We start from the raw sequence: 22,259 nt of genomic DNA, 5'->3' as shown, positions 1-22,259 counted from the left end.
ATGCTGGTTTTCAGCCAGTCTGTCAAAATGCACACAATTTCAGAGAAAGTGTCAATTTTAAGTACTGAGTCAAGTGGCTTTTTACATTTGTGACAGAATTGACCCCAAATAATGGTAGAATTCATTCATCAATTAAATCAAAAGGTTTTTTTTTCCCAAATATGCTAATTGAATACACAAAGCACTTTCAGGGATTTTATCATGAGATTGGGTCCACAGGCTATTTCAGACTCACAAGAAATACCACTGGTCACAGACAATGCATGTTCTCTGCCTCCTGTCCAACATAAACACAGTTTGTCAGATTTGATTTTGACATGCCAGGAAAAGACAATGAGCCAAGTGTAATCGGTGAAATATTATTACCATGAATTCTAGGGTTTAGTCTCTGTTTTGGGACTAGGTGTCTCATTTTCCCAGCACATCTACTATCATCAACCAACAGAGCAAGGACTTTACTGACAGTAGCTGAAGAAAATTATTGCCAATATCTACAGTAGCTATGGCCCTCAAATAAAAATATAAAATAAATAATATAAAAATTAAAAGCATAGAAACCAGCACTGCAAGCAGATATCTTTCTTTTATTTACTTCAGCAGCATGAAAAACTTCTGAAATACACTAAGCATCTTTTTCAGTAGTATTTGCAACCATGAGTATTTTTGAAGGCACAAAACTAGAATTACAGGCCAATAGGTTTTTTTAAGCACGCAAAAATATGAATTCTGAGCACTTTCTTTTTCAAAATACTTTTAGTGAGAATTTTCATTTCATGGATATGCTACTTAGGCTACCAACTGGCTGAATAAAACCGGCTCTTTCACTCATTTTTCAAAAAAACCACAGGCTGTTATTTTATTTACTTCGTATCTCCTATTAGTTTTAAAGAGAGAGGTTTAAACTGATCAGCACAAACACAGTGTTCACAAACTGCATTCCAGGAGCTTCTATTCACAACCAATGAAACCAAACCAAAACAAATACATGTGTCATAAAACCAGTTTTGAAAAATATGAGAAAGGAGAAATGAAAATCAAATGTGAGACATTAACTTTCCTTTCAGCAAGTATGTAAATACCCAGGGAATTTGTGATAGATTATATCAGAAACACTTGAAAATTCTTCGTCTGGGGTTTTTTTTTGGTTGGTTGGTTTTGCTTTTGTTTTACTTGGGGTTTTGTTTGTTTGTGCTTGTTTTTTGTTTTGTTTTATTATTTTATTGCATCAGAAAGCTTGTAAGGAAGTGAACTTAGAGAATAGAAGGAAGACTATGAAAAATAATAATAATAACCATAAAAATATCATGTCTGATTTTGTTTGCCTGCTAAATTATCACCTATCAAGATATCACTCTGCAGCATTAGCCTCAACAAAAATCCAAGGTCTGTGGCTGTTTGACTCGGTGGTAGGTGCTGGGCAGGAACAGAAACTAACAAAGCAAGCTCTGCCTCATCTACTACTACATCCTCTGGATTTGTAAACATGGATTTCTCTATGTTTTCATCAGTTTCTGTAACACAGTAGTAAGAGAAACTGCCCTGAAAGAAAAAAGGTAGTGCAAATTTACCAGCTTGTAAGAAAAACAAGGCAAAGATGAAGGAAAAGGATAAACAGAACATATCACTGCAAAAATGTAAACTTGGACCTTTGAAAGAGTTCTGTGTAACGTTCATTACTAACACTAGCATTTACCTCATCAACAGCACTTCAAGTACCAAAAGGGAAGTCCCATGAAAAAACAGGCTAATTAAAAAGAAACCAACTTCTTGAATATGAAAATGGGAAATCTGACCTTCCTTGACGAAAGTGTGGCTGGAGTACTGGGTATGAAACTGCACCCAATTACTGACTTCTCATCTGATGAATTTCTGTGTGTTTTATAGGTGACTGAACACATCCAATGCGATACTAGACTACTCCTAAATGGAACTTAAAGGAAATTCAAGTCATGAAGACACAAAACCAAAAAAGCATCTATTCCATCCTTTTAGAAAGAATATTGCCTAGTGCAGTAACTTTACTAAAGGAGCGTTTGCAAGTGGAATGCAAGAACTTTAGCACCAAAATGCCAAAGGTTCCTAACAGAAGGGCAAAAAAAGTGTTAACTGCTGATAACAAAGGCAGTTACCCTTTAAAAAGTCTAGTAAAAGGCATGTTAAAGTCATCTGTTATCTAAGCTGAAATTCTTTTTCTTGTTGCAGTGTCAGTTTTCTTCTGTGGAAGAAATGAGTCTGCCAATCAAAAGGAGGTCCATCAGTTTAATCAAAACCATCCTAGTAATTTAGAACATACACTTGGGTTTTTAGAAGAGGGATTTTGAAATCACCAAGCTTCATGGAAACATGAAAGTGGGAGTTTATAAAAATGATAACATATTTTCTAGTGTAACCTTGGAAAAGGTTGAAAAAAATGAGCCAAGCATGACTGAATGGAGATAATTACAGTGACCACTGAAAAGCAAAAGAAGTCTTGACTGTGTCAAGCTTCAATTTTTTTTCTGTCTAGTACTGAAATCTTCTGGTAGGTGATCACGTGCTTAGATTCGTAGAAGAGACAATCAGAAAAAAAGCTATTGCTTTCTTAGGAGTTGGAGAGATGTAAATTAGACAAAACCCAGTAAATAAGACAGAGAGGGCTCTGCAGCTGCCAAGAACAGAAGGGGGAAGGAAGAAACTTTGCTCAGAGAAGGCCCCAGGTAGTAATGCCTGCTTGGTATACAAGGAAGCCTCCTGGATGGCAAGATACGTAGGGCTGAATTCTCAGGCTATCCTGGAAAAAGTAGCTTCCTGCTTCCAAAACTAATGGCAGAAAAAAATGCTGTACTGCCCCTGACCAAAACCCTGGGTCAGTACTGCATCCAGTCTGCTTTTCAAGCATTTAAACAACTGAACGGAGCTGAGAGTGCACTATTTGCACGTGAGAATGGGGACCTACAAACCACATTCTAATCTGAAGCCTATGAACCAATTCTTAACACTTTTATCAGTTGAAACATCAATTAATTTTGTGCATTTTTCTTAGAAGGTACGCTTGCCCAGGTGGACCAGCAGCATGTTGTGTTACTCAGGCTGTGTCAAGACCCCCTAAGCAGTTACACCCCTGGTAAAGAGTGAAGCTCATAAAACTTATTTCTCATCTACATTCTTTCTTTTGGAAGGTGACCAGCACAACACACACCTGCCTACAGCTTCAATTCACAGCCTTCGTATTTCCTTCTGTTCAGCTACAAGTACTAACCCTGGAGCTAATCCTCCCAGGGGAGAATTATACCCTATAGCAGTGTGGTAGGAGCAGTCTGATCTGGAACACACTTCTGTCACTAATGTGACAGTCGGATGGATAAGAACTGTTTCTCAGGATAAAATATCTGGGAAACAGGCTGGTGAACAGCAGGTTATGGCCCTCCGCCAGTTCACATGCTAAGACAGCTAACAGACCTTGGACTTCTGGGAAAGGGAAACAGATGTTTCAATTTGCACAGACTGTTTCTCCTTATTTTTTATCCACCACAGCTCTTAATGATGCACTCACTATCCAGTGCATGGGCACAGGGCCCCCAGTGAACACTTACAGCTTGTAACATGAAGTTATATTAATGCATTACTGTCCATGTCTTCTTTTCCAGCAAAATCAAACTGAAAATGCTTTAAGCTATAGTCCCATGATCTGCAGAAGTGTTTCCCATTGCATGACCTGCACTTTATAAAATAGAGAAATATGTGTAGAGATTCTTAAGCTGTATTGCTTCTGACACTTGAAAAAATTATTCCATCCGATGTCTGATAAACAATTTTACTGACTTACTAAATAACCATTAATATTAGCATGAGAGTACAAGACATTTTAATTAAAACCTAACAGCTGTTTGAAGCCAAACTCTTCACACAATAGATGCTCACACCTACTGTCAGCATGATTCCTGCCTGAACGAGTAGAAGGAAAGAGAAAGAAAAAGCAACGGCTTTACTGACAATTTGTAGCCTGTGGATTACAAGCAAAATAAACTTTATCTAGGCAACACAATGAGATTCTGGTATTTTCTCTTTGTTTTCTAAGCACATGATAACAAGGAACAATCATTAAAAAAAAAAATCTAGAACCACAACTGCAGCGTTGTCGAATTCAGAAGCAAACGTATTATCATCTCCCTGTCACGCTGGCCTAAATTATAAGTCATGGGGGAATGGGGGGTGGATATGACAGACTGAAAGCTGCTATCTCCATGGCTGCTACTGTGAATAGAAAGTTTTCACCCCAGCAGACTTTTCACTGCAGAACAGGATTCTTTTTCTCATTATACTACCACCACTTCATATTTAAAATGCCTCATAATTAGGTTACATTGCAGTATGATTTTCTATCTAAAGCACAGCAATTTAAGGTTATGAAATTTCAGCTTTCTATTGCTATGGAGACTCTGCTACAACAAACACATTTTCCATTTCTCTCTCCACTGTCTATTTTGTATTTCTCTATATGAAAATTTTAGAAAGATCCAGTTTTATTTCCCAACAGAGTCTTCCATATATTCTGCAGCAGAGAATATGTCTGCTCTTTGACAACATTTTATTTGTAGCTATGCATTATTTAACTGCAGTGGGGATGGGCACTAAAAATCAGAATGTGTATTCTCATAGACAAAATACATCAGGAATAATAATACTTTTTTTTTTTGCTAAGTTGCACTTGAGTACAGTATGCATGTTTTTAGCAATTTAGAAAAACCTGGCTAGGTTGCTAATTTTCAGAATTCTATAGGAAGTTCAAGCCGAGCATCAAAAATTTGGTTATATACACAAAATTCCTGTAAGTAAAAAAGACCGTTTCAAGGTTTCAACTTTACCTGGTTAGTTACCTTCAAAATGAATTAGGACTTTTGTCAATTCAGCAGAGAGAACCAAGCATATATAACCAAGAAATTATGTACAAAACTGTTATAAATACAGCAAATATTGGTCAAACTAAACACAAGGAAGGACACAGCCACAGTGTGACAGGCACATCCATCTTAGTGAGGAGGAACAAGAAATATTGCTTTATTGAGTTCATCCAACTGTGTATATTTAATCAAATTCATTCTACAATGGATTCCAACTGGGACTAATGACTTCAGCAGACTACAGCAAAAACATACTGGCACACATGTACTAATTTACTCCAACCTGTGATGTACAGCATACAGCTATAACTCATTCTAAATGGCTATAAAGGGCGTATGTCCTCAGGCTACCCAATTTCTATAGACAACAGATTCCCACCAGCCATCAAAATAAAACTGAAATAATAGAAACTTACTTCACAACAAAGATTGTTTCTTTCTCTTTATATAATCACATTGCTACTACTGAATCAGCCACCTTCATGGCACAAATCACACAAGGCATACAGGCACAACTTGTTACGAGAGGAAACCTTGCTTTGGTTCCCTCAAAGGCCAAGGAAGCAAGTGATTCCATTCCACAAAGAGCAAAATGACTAAAACTGGGTTTTTGTGGACTTACAGCTTGCAACTCAACTCATCTCTGGATAGTGTGGTTTTTAACTAGCAGGGGATACATCACAGTATCTCCCAATGCTGAGGTTTTTTTTACAGAAATTAATAGAGAACTAGAAATGGAGATTTTTATCCATCTGTCAAAACTGACAGAAAATGACCCATGGGATAAATACGAGGAGAAAAAGACAGGCAGACAATGTAATCACTTAAAGCCTTTTCACTTAGGAAATGATAAAGCTGACTGAAAAGATTATCATTAGGAAGGTATTTTAACCAAAGCTACAAGATTGTTGTATTTTCCTCCCTCTGGAATGCACGAACAGGTACAAGTCCTACCTACTCTGCTACAAAGCACTTTTAAGAAGCAAACTTTAAGGCCACCAAAAACATCTCTCATTGAAAGCATTCTCAAAATTCAGAGCTGAGACTCTTTGCAGACATCAGCATGAAATATTACAGGAAAAGTCACCGTATCACCGTATCAATCAATACTATGGTGATTTGAGGGAAACATTACAATTCTCACCGAATATACATTAATAGATGCCAAAAAACTATTCATGCTCTCATTGACGGAGCCAGTCAATGAAAAAAATAATGTTAATTTCAACAGTCAGAAGCAAGCATTTGGAATTTGGAGGAAAATGAGAAAATTAGCACTGCATAAACAAAACTTAAAAGTTTCCCAAAGTCTCTTAAACAGTAATATTAGAATTGTTTTACAATTAAAGATTAAAATGAAAAGATGCTTTCATTTTAAAAAAGCCTTCTGAAAAATTACACAGTAATTTCCTGACCTTTACTATTCCTGAGTTCTTTAGTAATTTCTTTTGGAGTTCTTGAATTCCAAAACAAAAGAGAATCCTTTAATGGTTCTTAGCCCTCTCTGGAAGATTTGACAGATTTCCATTTCAGTTGTTTAAGTTCATTATGCATCATAAATGTCTTTATTTCTTTCCTGTTCTAAATACGCATTTCAAAATGTAGAGGAAACAGACAATGAACAAAAAGTAAATAATCCTTTTAAATAATTTCCTTGATTTTTAGTTTCTGCAGCATACATTCTGATAAGCAAGTTTTCACAATGACTTTTATCCCTAATTTAACTATCCTGCATAAACCAATAGACCCACCTTTGTTCCCTCAAATAAACTTGAACAAGCAAAGTTGGGAGAACAAAGTTTGGAGATCAAACCTGAGATTAACATACAAATTTAAAAATTTGACTACAAAACCTCCCAGGTGAAAGAAACTATATAAATAATTAATGCAGCTAATTTACATATATTTGAAATCATATCTGCACTACACGCTTGGAGTCTTGGAATTTCAAGCATAACAGAATGCCTTACAAATAAAAAATTTTTGGCATGTACACCCTACTGTAACTTATCCAAATCTGTTTCCCAATGCAGTATTTGATATGAGGCCTTGAATGAAGATTCAAAATCTTAAAACTATGCATATTCCTATGTGTACTATAAAGCAGCAACTACAAAATTCTACATGCTTCTGTAACAAAGGCATCATTATAACTGTAACTTTTATACACTCTAGAAAAAGGGAAGTGTTCTGTTTTAGTTCACCAAGGGAAATGACAACAAAGCAAGCACAAGGGTGGCTAGTATTCATAATGAGACTCATAAATAAAGGAAATTATGTGCACAGTTATTCATAAGGTACTTTTCCTCCTTTTGTTTACCATCCTGTAAAGTTCCGTTCATGAAAAAAAACAGGAAGAGAGGAAGAGGCTGAAGCAGTCAGGACCACTGCTGCTGTAGCATTAGTTTTGCAAAGACTAGAAAACAGTGTTAAGTAAAAGATGTCTAAACCATGTATCTTCTTGAATACATACAGTGGCTTGCACACAATGCAAGAGAAAGCGACTCAAATGCTACACTTCAGAAATTCCTCCCAAAAATTCAAGTTCCAAAACATTTAGATTTTCAAAATTAACAGTTCATGAACAGTGCAAGATAACCATCGTTCTGTGTGAAAAATGGAGACAAATTTAAATAGTATTCAAATAATGCTTTCAGCATGAAATATATGGCAGAATGGTTGGTTACAGTTAATTGAGAAGACAACCAGTTACACTAAACAATTAAAGCAACCCCCAGCTCTCTTGTCAATTTAAACAATCCTTATATGAAAAGTGAATTACCTCCATTGAGATTCGTCTATGTATCCGGTTTCTGAGACAAACTCCTGTGGGAGACTGAACTTCATCAGATGACGTTCCAGAAGCCTGGTCACTTTCCCCATCTGACCCCATTTTCAAATTTTCGTGAACAATATCTTTAAAATAATCCAAAGAATTGAAAACGGTTAAACAGCAATGCATCAAACAGCTTTCTTGTACAGATAGAAAAGAACTGAATCATTACTATGCATTGAGTTACACAGCAGAGTGAAAGACTCATCACAGCCATGGCAGTCTTGATACATACTGTATATAGCTCAGTAATAACCACAAAATGAACAGGTTTACTTTATAGGAGTTCTATGCAAACTTACTTGAACTGCAGCAGAACTCAATTTTCCAAAACAAAAGACAGACATTCCAACCCCAATTGTAATTCCCAAAAGCCACCTCCCTCTCCCAGCTTCAGTTCCTAAAATCTCTCAGTACCACTTCTCTTTTAGAAGAGAATGTTGGATATACAACATTACTGAGAATAATTAACATTTTCAAATCAGACTACCTGATGCTAGTAACCTAAATGTATCTTCAGAAAGCTTAAAAATCCTACTGAGAGGTATAGTATTATTTTGAGAAATGACAAATATGGAAGCTTCAGATATAAAACCCTGAGGCATCCATGTGTGAAGTCATGGGATGTATTATGACCATCTAAATCAAGGCTCACAAGATAAAAGTACATTCAGAAGTGGACTGTTGGGGTCCCTCCCCTGCCGTGTAGCCCTGGGAGAGGGGCCCTGAGGGCACAGACACGGGGCTTCCCTGCCCCTGCTCAGCCTCGTTCCCATGGGTTGGTTTGTGTTCCCTGCGCGGGCAGAAGGACCCTTGGTCCCGTGACTGGAACAGTTCCTGGGCAGAGCTCCGGCCATGCGGCTGGGGAAATAAACATCTCTGAAACAGCTATCAAGAATCTGTCTGTCCATATATATTTCCTTTCCACGGGACTCCTGGTTTGATATATGCGTGTTGCAGGATCCCCACTGCAACAGTGAACCTGACTTTTAAGAGCCATTAAGTGAAATTTGTGACCTTATGAAGGAATTTACGTAACAGACAACTTGAGTTATGTGATGTTGCAGGATCTTCATATCTAGTGAAATTGGTAATTTTAAAACAATCCTGAAGATTCAGGCACATAAAAGTTTATGCATATATGCACACATATGTACGTTGCTTTTAAGCACCAAGGAATTTTTCAGGCTTCGGAGACAAACACTGTAGCGAACAAAAGAAAATAAAGGTGGTGTCATTAATAGCATGAAGAGCCAAATGATTTGCAAAAGGACACATGGGAAAATGGTCATACAAGCACTTCACTATGAATAATGCTCCATCATCACCTCTGAAATACCTGAACTCCAAAACTAGTGTAGAAATTGAATACCTATACATATAAAGTAGGTGCTTCAAAAGACACCAGTTTCCCTGCTGTCTTCTGATCCTTGTTAGTAATCATTATCTTGTACAAGGTGTAAGAGAACCTGAGGAACAACTAAAAATCCCAGAACTCTATCCCTAAAAAATGCTAATATTAGCAGAACACACAGAGATCAGTTCAGCCTTACCACCAATACATTTGAAAGTATTTAACATTTGCAAAGCATTACAGCAACTTTAAAAAGCCCCCCAAAACCAACAGAGAAATTGCAAGTTTCACCACCATCAACAAGCAAGAAAATTGGATTTTCTAGGAAAAAAAAAAGCCATTAGGGCAATGTTTCGTTATCTACACATCTTCTAAAATATTTGTCTAGTTTGGCTTACATAGCATCATGCAGACTCCAAAGGAACAAATTCTTCCTTAGTACAAAAAGTTTCCTTTTATGGAAAACAGAATGGCTATAAAAAGAAAGATTAACTTGTAAGCTATTAGCAACATATTTTAACTCAAAATACTGTAATTAAATACACAAACTAAGCATGCATCTCATGCACAAAGCAAATTTTCCAGCAGTGATGCGGATTTATATTGGATTTCTATTTAAAATCCACACTGAATCAGAATTTTCCCTGCAAGTCACGCTCAGATTTGGACTAAATAAAAAAAAAAATTAACCTGCACTCCTTATGTAATAAGTAGTCTTCTGATTTCAAACAAGCTAAACACTCATCAGTGCTTCTAAAGGCACTGCAGTTTGAATCACAGGGAAAGATTTTCAGAAAGCGGTTCCTAAAGATCAGCCTTAGTTTTAAAGCTAAACAGAAAAAATGTAATTCTCTTTTGCCAAGTTTCTAAGAAATGTCTTATTCTCTGTAGTGACTTGACAGCTGTCTTTTTTAAAATCTCTAACAAACTGTGGAAAATTACTTTTAGTAATATAAAAGCATTATTGAAAACACTACTTGCAGCAAAGCTGTTATGCCAGCACTATCTGGTAAACAGCACATTCACCGTATTGGTTCTTTAATAAAAACTCTCTTTTCTGAGACGTCATGTAATCCAATTTAGCAGTTACAGCTCTTGAGATTCTGTTAGTAAAATGAAGTGCAACAGCTACTGACAGGGGTTCCCCAATCTATTTATCCTCATGTTAGAACAAGCCCATCAGTTGGGACCCAAAGTCTGTTTTCTTTATGGAAGCTAGGCAAGGGACACTTATCTCACCAATCTCACAAAATAAAAACTGACAAAATTGAAGTAGTGCTGCATTTTAAGCCATGGTGCAATTACATTATTTCTTTTCTGAGAGACTGGTTATTTAAATAAAGTAATTATGGAATTGATGCTGTCATATTTTTACACATTTAATTCCACAAAACATTTGTATTATGAAATAATTAGTAAAAAAAGACAATTGGAAATGCAATGCTCAGAATTACATAGAGCACCCTAGTTGACAATGATAATTCTTCTGCTAAGAATATCAGCTACGTAATAACACACAACTAAGCACTATTTCAAGAACTAGTAACACAAACCCATATATTTGGGACAGATAATGTAGCTAACAAGGAGCTTCTGTTCTTTATAAATCAGGAATATGAAGACAAAAAGGGTCTCTACCATTCAAGTCTAAAAGTGCAGTATTTCAGACTTACATAGGATGATGATTTGAATACCCCTGTGTTATGATAAATTCTGGTAAGTCTGGATAAGCTACATATCCACAACCAAGAGGGTTTAAGCAGAATACTGGCTGTAGCAACCAAAAACGTATCATTAAGCAGATGTATTTCCAATGGGCTAAATACCCCACTGTTCCGATTTATAAGGGTTTGCAGATGTTTTAATTATTTTCTAAACAGATATAATTATAAGCTTTTTAAAAAATAACTTGACTGTGTTATCATCTGATACAAATGCATCCTTTTATTTGATTCAATTAAAAAGGCATTGGTAGAGCCTTACGTTCATTATTTTAATAGCATAAACCCCAGACTAAGGCATTAACCCAGACATTTTAATCATTTTTACACAGGTGCACAATGATGTTTGATTAAGCAATGATGAAAGCCATGCAAATATTTCCTTAATTTCTCTAAGTCTTTCTGTAGACAAGTTTACCTGCATCAAAGCTTGCTTGCATAGTCTTCAGAGGTTTTAAACATTCAATAACGTATTGAATTGCTTTCACTGCAATACCAAGCCATTCTCTTACACAGATGTTTAATGTACTCTACATATCTTATTAAATATCCAGAATGGCCATGTAATGAAAAGCCAGATGTAGATGACTACAATATAACAGGGAAACTAGAGAACTACACTTAAAGGAAAAGGCTGTCCTCTTTTCAGCTGTGAGGAACGCATCACAGAAGAAATTAATACAGGGAACCTACAGCACAGCAAATGAGAACTCCTTCAAGTGAGCCATAATCAAAGTCACTAATTAGTACTGAGTCAGACTGCATGATCTCTCCACCTTACTTCAAATTATTACAAGAATAATCATGTGACTTGCATAATGTATTTCTTCCAGGGTGCACTTTTCTGAAGCTTAATTTCTATGAAGTGTCTACATTGTACGATTAGTTTCGCTGATAATATAATGCAAACTGAGGAAGGCCATAGTGAGAAACTGCCTTTGCTGTTACCATTACTGAACTACGAAAGGTGTATGGAAACATCATTCCTTTCAACTAATATTTATGACAATGAAACAAAACTTCTCCATGACTGTATCAACGTAACTGGAAAAAGCAAGGATTAACTCTCTCCTGGCCGTTAACTGCAGTTCACCAGGAGGACCAGCTTCAGTTAGCTCTGCACATTCCAGGAGCCTCCCCAGAGGCAGCATTAATATGAATATGGAACAAGGACAATCAGATTTGCTCCTCATTCAGCCAGGTCAGGTCCAAAAAAGGTTTATTAGCTCTGGCTTAGTCGGGGACTGCAGCAGTTAAATGCTTCCAGAGGTACAAGACTGTAGAAGCTGTACAGATACAAGTGAACTAAAAAAATCCGTCAGCTAAACCCTCATTCAGTAGTTTTACAGTTTGGCCTGAGAAACACCTCTGCTATTTAAAATCATCCTGGTAACTGAACACTAAATTTAAAAATTGCTAAAAACTTTTAAACAAAGGCACAGTTCAAAAATTTTTCCTTTACACAGCATTTTACAAAACAAAGCTAACAGAGAATTTCCAAGTAGAAATTACTTCTAAAGTATTTTGGGATTGTACATGTTACCACAACTCCAGAAACTCAAGTTCAATGCTCAAAAAGCAAACAAAACTCCAAAACACCTTGGGGCTCCTCAATCGATTTTTATATTGATAATCTCATTCAAACACAGGCAGCATAAAGATGCACTTGTGGCAGGTCTCAGATTAATCTGGTTTTCTTTAACCAAATAACCATCCTTTTACCTGCCATGATTTTGTGGTATTTCAAGGACATCTCTCTGATACCCTTTTTCTACCTATGAAATAGAGGAAAAACTGCAAAGAAAAAAGGGTGGATGAAGAAAGCAAAGAAAATAAAAGTCTCATGCAGTGCAGCATATTTGACCGTTTTGTTTCTGATGTCATTATTCCAACAGGGAAAACCTCAGCTTCCTGATGAGTAATAACCATTCTCATATGGCAGGAACAGAAGAAAGAAAGAAAGATGTGAAAAAGGAGCAGAAAGAGGAATTATGCTTGCACATACTTGTACTCCTGTTTTTTACCACTAGATAACACATACAGGTAGCTTGTATTTCCATCAAATAAGGCACTAAAAAATAAGACATTATCGTATCCAAAGCGAAAAGAGGGGTTTAGCATACAAATACAGAGCAACCACGCCCAGTGGAAGGTGTCCCTGCCCATGGCAGAGAGGATGGAACTAGATGATCTTTGAGGTCCCTTCCAACCCAAACCATTCTGTGATTCCACAATACATTCTGTACATGTATTCCATACTACTTCAAAAAAATTACAAATTGTTGTTAAAGGCAATGCACAATTAAGAGAGTACAGGCATCTCTGTACTCAAAAACATCTTTGCTGCTCCTGTACTTAGTTTACACATATCTAGCTTGACAAATAATCCATACAGACTACATATTCCTAAACACAGATTTCTCTAAGTACACGATTATTTTTTTTTTAAAACTCTCTCTTCCTGTTAGATTCTTGGCAACTTAACTAAAGCTTGGCAAAAATGAAAAAGCAAATACTGTGTACAGGACTTGAGTGAAATCAGAAATTGATGTCGTAGTCAAACCGTGCATACTAAAACCTATTTTCTTGTGTGATAGCAACAGCTGCTATAGTAAATTCAAAAGGATATAAGTCTTTTTGCAGTTTGAATGGTAACTCAAACAGTAAAAGGCATGGTTTTGAACAAGATGAGTGGTATTACACCAGAGGAGGATATAAGTGGTTTGACTACTATCTTGAAGATTCACAGCTTAATCTTGAAGATCAGTTTATCACACTTCTAAAGGAGGGCAGGAGATTGAAAAAATAATAAAACTCTAATTAAGCTGTGACTTGCTCTCATTTTCTAGTATCAATTAATTAAGCATAATTTAAAATAACATAAAAGCAGGATAAAACATTAATGGTGACTGGAGGCAGCAACATGATAAATTACTTGAAGAAGAAAAAAATATTTCATAACTTATTTGCTTCATGGAAGCACAAATATAGCTCAGGACCACAACAAAAACATAATTATAGTTGAGTGGCCTTAATTTGTCACTGACAGAAACATTTTTTTTCTCTGTAATAATGAGAAGCGATACACCAGTTTTTTTTAAAATCTCACATACAGGATGATTATCCTCTTGTTTTTTTTGGTATTACATTCTTGCCAATGCTTAACTAAGATGGATACATGAGTTCCTTGCAAAGTACTAAGAAAGACTATTTTGTTACTTTTGTAACTTGTCAAAAATTAATGGGTGATTTCTGTGTGTTTTTCTAATTGCTTTCTTCCTGAAAATCTTAAGAGACATTCAGTTCCTTAAAAACAAATTTCTCAAACTCCAGAAAAAATTACTGCATATTCAGAGATTTAATAAAGCATTAGAATATCTGTACCTCTTGCTACAAATCCATACAAACATTTTTTTTCACAGAAAAATCAATTTAAACAAACAATGTAGGAAATTACCTAATCTGCTCCCATTTCTGGGCATTGCCATGAAAGAGCCAAGACTGCCCCCTATGACGCTGTGTGGTCTCCGTAAAGGGGGCTTCTTGAAAGATCCCGTGTACTGGTGGAGAAATGAGTGCATGCTGTGAGACGTTGGAGGCCTGCCATTCTTCACAATAGGCTCTACAATTCACAGGGATCAAAATATTCATTGCCACAAGCAAGCAGGATTGTCAGGAACATGCCAGAAGAAAAAAAAGAAAGAAAAAAAAGAATTAGTAAACAGGAAATCACCAGTCTGGTAAGATTATCTTTCATGCTAACAGTAGACCATCATACTACGGCCATTTCTCTATTAACAAAACAGTACGAAACATGGCAGTAAGCGTTACCCAAATTTAACTTTACTAAATCCTGTCACTCTGCTGCTGGACGAGTAAATGCCCTGAATATCCAGTCTTAGAACATCAATAAAACCAGAACACTAATTATTTTCTTCTGTCTTACTGCACAATGTTTCATCTTTACTTTTAAACAGGACAGCTGTTAGATCAACTGTGATGAGCAAAATCAACTGTAAGCCTTTGAAAATATTCTCCCTCTCAGAATTCTCACGGGTCACTACTACCAAGGCCTTGATATTGGACATCTTTAGAAGTAAATGTACCTGTCTATACCTCCCAGACCTGTCATGCCATAATTAAGGTTATTAACTTACAGGGTATCAGAAAAATTAAGTGTTCAATTCTTTATTTTGACTTTCTACTGGATTGTGTTTCAGATGGTTCACAGAGTTTTTTTTAAAAAGTTATTATCATTGATAAGAACTTTCTAAAAGAATGAAACGTTGGAAATTCTTAAATCTTATTTACAAGTGTGCACAGAAATTGAGTATTCATGTTCCCTCAGCAACCTGACTCCTCACACATGGACTAGCCCTCAAGGATCGACACGGTCCTAGAAGCAGGCTAACTCTAAAAACATGAGGACATTTTTTACCCCCAAAAGAAGCAAACCAGATGTCCACTTGCATTGACTGTCTCAGCAGTGGACTTAGCAGAACCACCAGTGGAGTCATTCATACAGAAATAAAGATGAAATACTCTCACTTCAGAAAATGGGATCAGAGTCATCTGACAGCTACATGCAAGCACTGTGCCTATACTACAGAAAAGAACAGAAGCTATGCCCAAAGCACAGCTGAGATTCAAGTAATTTTACTCTTCCATTACTTGATTCTTGTTAACATAAAGGATTAATGTTTAGTATTATTCAGAAGACAGAAAAGGCAGCAGCCATGCACTGAGTAACTGCAGCATGAGTGCTACTGAATGGAGCAGCACCCACCAGAGGCACTGCTCCCAGGGTGTGCTCAGAGCTTCACTCATGCCTCCTGGGACAGGGAGCACTCTGGGATGCTATTTCACCACTCCAACTTATATTCCCACATGCAGGGACCCCAAAATCCTGCTTTCAGCTCCAAAAAAGGTAGTAAGAATAATACAGCTAGGAGAACATATTTTATGGAAAGCAGAATTTCAATGGTGAAGAGAAGGAACAGCAACAAATGCCTAATAACCTAAGGGAAACAGGATCCTGAAGGGAACCCCCTCCCTCCCCACAAACACAAAAACCTTCTAGATACATCGTTACGATTAGTCTGAAGCAGAGACAGAAGTACACAGACAGAATTACCCAAGGACAGGTCAGTGACCTTAAGAAATAATTATGCAAGGAATTTTTGCATATAAACATGAATAACACAGTGAGACAAAAACCCAAGAAACATTAACTCAGCTGCTGCAGGGAAAAAAACAAAAGCCCTGGGAAAAAAACATGCTGCAGGCAGAAAACAGAAAGGACATGTCAGCACTGTTACAAACCTGCCTGCATCCTTGATAAACACAGCTTCAGAGCGGGTGAACATGAGGAAAAATACACCATACATCTGTGTATATGTTTGTGAAGTATGACCAGGGTCTTCAGACCTCTGCACATCTCTACCCCAAATGCTTATTTCTGTTCTAATAGTTTGCATCACCCTTTTGACTTAAGTGGTACCAGCTTCCTTGTTGCATGCCTTCAACAGCAGATTTATCCTAAGGCAGCAGGCAGCAAATTCCCCAGCAATTTTTAATACAATCTATTACTACTTCCACATGACAGGACACAGGTCCACCTTCAGCACAACTACTACATTTGGTAAGTTAACATCTGCTTTTTGCTTTCCAACTTTCTTGCTAATTTGATTTGAATTTGATAAAGTTTCGAGTCTAAACACCTCACACTGAGTTAATGTGTGCTGGTGCACAAATGAATAGTACCTTGCATGTTATGGCTTTTGTCTACTCATGCTAAAAGTAATCTACCTTCATGAACTGTGAAGTACACAAAAGAGGCCAGCATTTATGAATACACCAAATGTCTATGTAGAGATTGGGTTTTATGTTCATTAGTAACATGACAGTGTGATGCACAGAGATGATTATTTAAAAAATTTGTTTTCCTCATGGCACTGGTACATTTGTACATATTTTACAGTTTAAAACAAAATTCCTAAAATATCCTAACACATGAAAAGTTCAGCTCAAATATAAGGATAAATACAGATCACACTATTAAGTAAATTTATATAAAAATGAAAGAAAAATGGTTGATATAATAAGATCCAATTACACAGAAATAACTTTTGTCATCATAGGCAACTATTACCTTCCTTCACTGTCCTAAGTACTGTACTAAATTGTGGAGCCCATTATAAAATTTTGCAACAATAATTTAGGTTATGTAGTAGGACAGGCATAACTGCTGGCAGACAATGAAGCGAAGGTTAAAAAAACACTCACATGACACTATATTTCTGACTAAGACGAGTATTAATCCTGCTTGCTTATAAATAGGGGTTTAAAATCCTGATACACATTAATTTACCAAAATGAGGGATCGTATGGCATATGATGGTATAAGGTACGGGCTTATGGTTCAGAAAAGTATTGTTGAAGAATTGTTACAAACAATTCAGTGTGCATTGCTGTATGCTAGGAACTTCTAAAGAAATGGTTGCATGAATTCTGCATTATATTACCTCCTCCCTGCAAATGCGACTGTTAACAGCCAAGAGCTGGAACAAATATTGAAGATCATCAAGCAAACTGTTGCTGGAAATTAATTTACAAGACTCTTTATTACAGTTTTCATGCATTTATGAGATACAAGAGTTAAATAAAGTGCTTTTGAAACAACTACTTAACTCTCTCTCTCTCTCTCCAAAGACCCACAAGTACTTCTTTTGAAGTTACAATTTCCTTTAATTCACTTCATTTTTTCCAGAATTATTAACACGTTGAATCACTATATTTAAAGTATAACACTGCAGTTTTAAGATGTGAGTTAAGTCAACTGTCTGGGCTTGAAAATACATCTAAACTGTAAAAGTTAAATGCCTTTACTATATACATCTATAAAAACTGCTTCTTATAATTTTATTTCTGTGATTATAGGTTTGATTTGTCTTTAAAAAAATGTTTCCCCCATATAAAACTCACAAACATCCTTTACATTAGTGTCACTGTACTTGGTAAACATAACTCAGTAACCATATGTTGCTATTGGTTTAATATTCAGCCACAGGCAAAATGAATGATGGAAATTAAAAGGTGAGTAAAAAACCACTAGAAAATTCACTGTGCAAGTGTGTGGATCTACTGTATTTTGAGATCATGCACGGCTCTCATCTTCCGCTCTCATATAGATTAAAACAATAGAAGCATGATACAATCCACGGACTCAGTTGAGGGCTGAAGAGGACACCTGGGAACTCGCTGCATCCACCACCTCCTTCAGCACAAGAGTGAAAAAGCCAGCCATGGCAGGTTGCATACTGCACACAAAATGATTCTTCTGCGGAAAGTCCTCACCACAGGATGTTACAACTACCAGAACCTCCAAGACTCAAGGGGAGACTGAACAAGCAATCTGCTCAGGGTTACTAACCACACAGAGACTTGCCTAGTTCAGGAAGTCTCTGAGCTAGAAACTGATACAATACACTGGGGAAATGATATTGTACTTTTGGCTCTAATCTTAGACTTGCCCTAAAATGTCATCCTCAGAGTCTGGAGAACAGACAGGCACAACTCCAGCTGTCCTTACAGCACAAGACTTCTGCAGTGGCTGTTCACTTGTGCTGGCTTTCGCTGGCACAACCATTCCAATACGGGTCTTATTAATCATTTAGCTCTCTTTCCTCACCCTACTCTATCATCTGTAACTCCAAACTGATAAACTGGTATGGAAAACAAGCTGAAACACAGACTTCTCAGTGGTCTTTTTAAATTGTATTTCATCAGTTTTTATTATAGTCTCTTCTTATTTTGGCTACACCATCATATAATCTTGGACTCGTCTTTCAAGGAATGCCATTTCAACCCTTACATTTCTTAGGCAGCCTACTAAGCTATCATGCAAATCTAGTCTTTAAGTGTGAAAAAGGTTAAACAACATTCTCAATGAGAATAGTTATAAATATTATACTGATGTACAGGATGACCACATGGATTTCTTTTCAAGGTCCCTGAAAAATTCTTGCAATAGACACCCTTTAATAAAGTATACCTAGATGTGCACATTTGTTTTGTATCTATAAAAATGCATATCCCTTTTCTTAAATGCCACGTCCACATCATCTGGCTTAACCTTGCACCTTCAGCAGGGTTTGAAATTGAGCAATGTATGGTGACTGTGCACTGTTGTATTACTCGATTTTCAAGTTTGGTGAGTGCTGAGCTAACCCTTTATATAATCTGGAGCATTTTCTTGTACTTCTCACATTCTGTCATTCAAACTTCTGTTACTATTGGCATAACCCAAAATAAATACAACAGCACTATTCAAAGAAAACACAGTTGAAAATGCAATCAGCCTGGCTTAATAATGATTATAAGTTTCTAGATCATGGAATGTTTTAGAATACACACATATATTTTAGGAAAACACTGTACCCAGTAAGGTACCACTGCTTTGCTAAGTTTGAAATAATGCCAACACCAATGCTAACAAACATAAGAAACCAGAAAGCAACTCAAATGAACCACTGAAATTATTCAATTGTAAAGTGGAATAAATTTATGTTTGAACATAAGTGGAACTGAATTTTTTTTTACTTCATAATTATGAAAACTGCCATAACAATTAGAACAGCAGTGTGTATAAACAAGACACCTGGCCGAGGAATTAACTAAACCCAACAATTTTATAAAGATGCTTCCTCTTCTTCCTTTAACTGCAATTTAAATTAACCACAAACCTTGACCTCAAATTACTTCCGAGTTAAGCCATTTTTCAATTAATCCACAGTGTTTCTTTTCCTCATCCATCTATGATAACAAAGACCCACACTATCACCTTCTTTCCTGTGCTGGATTTACTTAACTGGATTTACTTAAGCTGAGCTCCAGAGAGCCTGCAGAATTGCCTGGCATTTCTTTGCATGGTCTCAGTAACTGACATACTGTCACACGTCAGTCAGCTGGTGGATTAAAGAAAGAAAGTGTTTTCATTAGGAATGTAAATGCATTTTAAAACACTTTTTATGAATATATATTTTCATGTGCTCACCTAACTCTTCCTTTTTTTATGTCCTGTGAGAATCTCTACTATTTGACAGAGACCAAGCTGTTTTTCAGATTTCACTACCTAAATTTTGCAATGAAATTTGATTCAACTAGCTTTAATAAAGAACTAAAATCACAGTCATACAAGGTGGCATTTTCCCTTAAATGAAACAGAGCTGAGTATGTCTGCAAAAAAATGCTTGATTCCACAACCACTATCCATTCTGGACATGTAAACCATATAAATACATATTTTAACTTCATATAAATAAAATTAAAATACACATGTGGAGATTTTCTAGTCAAAGTAAGAAATATTGGAGACTTAGCATTTATGATTACTGATTTGGGTACAGAATGGGGATTGAACCCAGGCATGTTCCATATTCTAAGTAAGGATGAATCTTTGTGCCTGCCACAATTCACTGGTTCTACCAAAAATGTGGCTCAAGGTCCCCCCCCCCCCCCAACAAAAAAGAAGTGCAATTTTGATTTAGATTTCTGAACTAGATCTCCATGGGGTATACACAGCACAGCTGCTGGCAAAAGCGTGGAGGCAGAACCTCACTTTACACTTTTAACTGCAACTTGACTTTGGACTGGCTCAAGTGTAACAAAATCTCACTAAATGTCTTGAGAATCCACTACTGGTTTTTATAGGACAGGACTCTATTTAGTTTCTTTTCCACCACCTTGACCTCACCCTTGCTCCAGAAAACTTCCAAGGCTGTTTTTTATCATTTCCAATTTGACAGAGAACAGAAAAGTGTCAAAAAACTACGTTTGTGAAACTACATATTCATTCTTTGAACAGCTTTGCATTCATGAAGCTTGTGATGCATCATCACAACCTTTTAAGTTTATTTATGTAGGCTTCTCAAATGCTACTGTCATACAGCTTAATCATATTTCAGCATCATTAACTACACATTCATTTACCTGATCTGAATGTTAGGCTCTGCTAATGATTACTCAGTTTTTACATAATAAAACCTGACTTTTTTTGGACTTGGAATACAAAATATTTCGAACAACTGCTGAAGAGGCTGTTGTCAAGAGCCCTTTATTTCTTCAGAAAATGTAGAATGCAAGCAGGTGAATTTCTGATATTTCAGAGCTGGCATGCTGCACTGTATAATATTTAATTACACTGCTGTAAGGCAGTCAGACCCACTCAGTAAAATTAGTTGATTGCAGGTGACAGCTGCCATAAAAGATACATTTAAATAACCCAAAGCAGCAATACACTTGCTATATTGTACTCTCCAGGAGCTGGATGAGGAACACTACAAAACACTGTGTATTTACAGATTATTTTATGGGGTTGTTTCCTAAGATTCTGTTATGTGATACTCAGGAAAATATTAAGTCACTGTAAAAACAGAGCAACCACTCAATACCACTTAAACCAGTATTTTTCATTAAAAAATAAGATGAAATCTTCAAACTATTGAATATTAAGATTTTAAAAACTTGGCAGAACTTCAAGGGTTTCCTCCCACTGGTCAAATTAATCCATTTGAGTACAGCAGTCATTCCAGAGCAAATATTCTTCACCTGGACAACACAAGGCAAAAAATATTGGTAGAAGATTTGAAAAAATATGCTAATATAACCCTGAAGAAACTCAGCCTTCAGCTTCCTCGGAGAAATGAAGTACCTCAATTATTAAAATGGCACTGTAACGTCCTAGAAACTTTTTTTTTTAATTTGAGACAGAAAGGACAGAACTTTTTCTGTCTGTTTGAACTACAAAAACAATGCACAAAACCAAACTATAAATACACCAGGCAAAGAATGAGATCAAGACATCTAAAAAACACTACAAAAAACCTTTCAAAGTTGACTTCATACAGAGTGAGGTTTTGCCTTCAGTCTGGGTACCAAAATCATAAAGATCACAATCAAGTGAAATATATTCAAAACCAAAGCCCCGCATTTAAGATTTATGTATTTCATACTGCTTAGAAGATAATTCTCAGATAATATTTTTGGCCATCAGAACCTGTACTGGAACGTAGGCATGGTAGTTCTGTACCTCAAATCAGATAAGCATAACACGCCATCAGTTTAAAACTGTAACTGCAGAAGGCATCACACTACACCAAATCCTTCAGAAAAATTTTTCAGCTACAATTTCATTAATGCAAGTCAATACCACAGCCAAGATGCAAGTATCCCTGGCCTCTATCCTTGCATCCACACATACAACTCCCAGTGCAAACATCTGTGAGACCACACTGCCAACCAAACCAGGAAACAGGATCTGGCTCCTTTTAGTCCTCCTTTCAGAAATAAATTGTGTTGGCTAGTTATGTGTATTGTACTTTTCTGTACTTAACAACTCCATCTGAATACCATTTGAGAACAAATCTCTGCACATCCATCAGTGAGCCTACACTAACAGAAATCTGGTGTAT

The 22,259-nt window shown here is 36.4% G+C and overlaps 1 protein-coding gene across 2 annotated transcripts in view; it reads right to left on the bottom strand.

Moving 5' to 3' along the window:
* Nucleotides 1–22,259, bottom strand: part of CDK17 (cyclin dependent kinase 17) — a 54,979-nt gene that overhangs the window by 27,167 nt on the left and 5,553 nt on the right. For both annotated transcript variants that reach the window (XM_017737819.1, XM_008636550.2), the window contains 2 exons: nt 14,246–14,410; nt 7,663–7,796 (listed from right to left, as the gene is read on the bottom strand). In XM_017737819.1, coding sequence (XP_017593308.1) covers nt 7,663–7,796; nt 14,246–14,410 — 299 coding nt within the window. The remainder of the gene's footprint in view (nt 1–7,662; nt 7,797–14,245; nt 14,411–22,259) is intronic.

Source organism: Corvus brachyrhynchos, unplaced genomic scaffold, assembly GCF_000691975.1.
Source record: "Corvus brachyrhynchos isolate BGI_N302 unplaced genomic scaffold, ASM69197v1 scaffold56, whole genome shotgun sequence".
NCBI classification, from domain to species: domain Eukaryota; kingdom Metazoa; phylum Chordata; class Aves; order Passeriformes; family Corvidae; genus Corvus; species Corvus brachyrhynchos.
The sequence above is the reverse complement of the archived record's forward strand: the minus strand, read 5'-3'. Positions and strand labels throughout refer to the sequence as shown.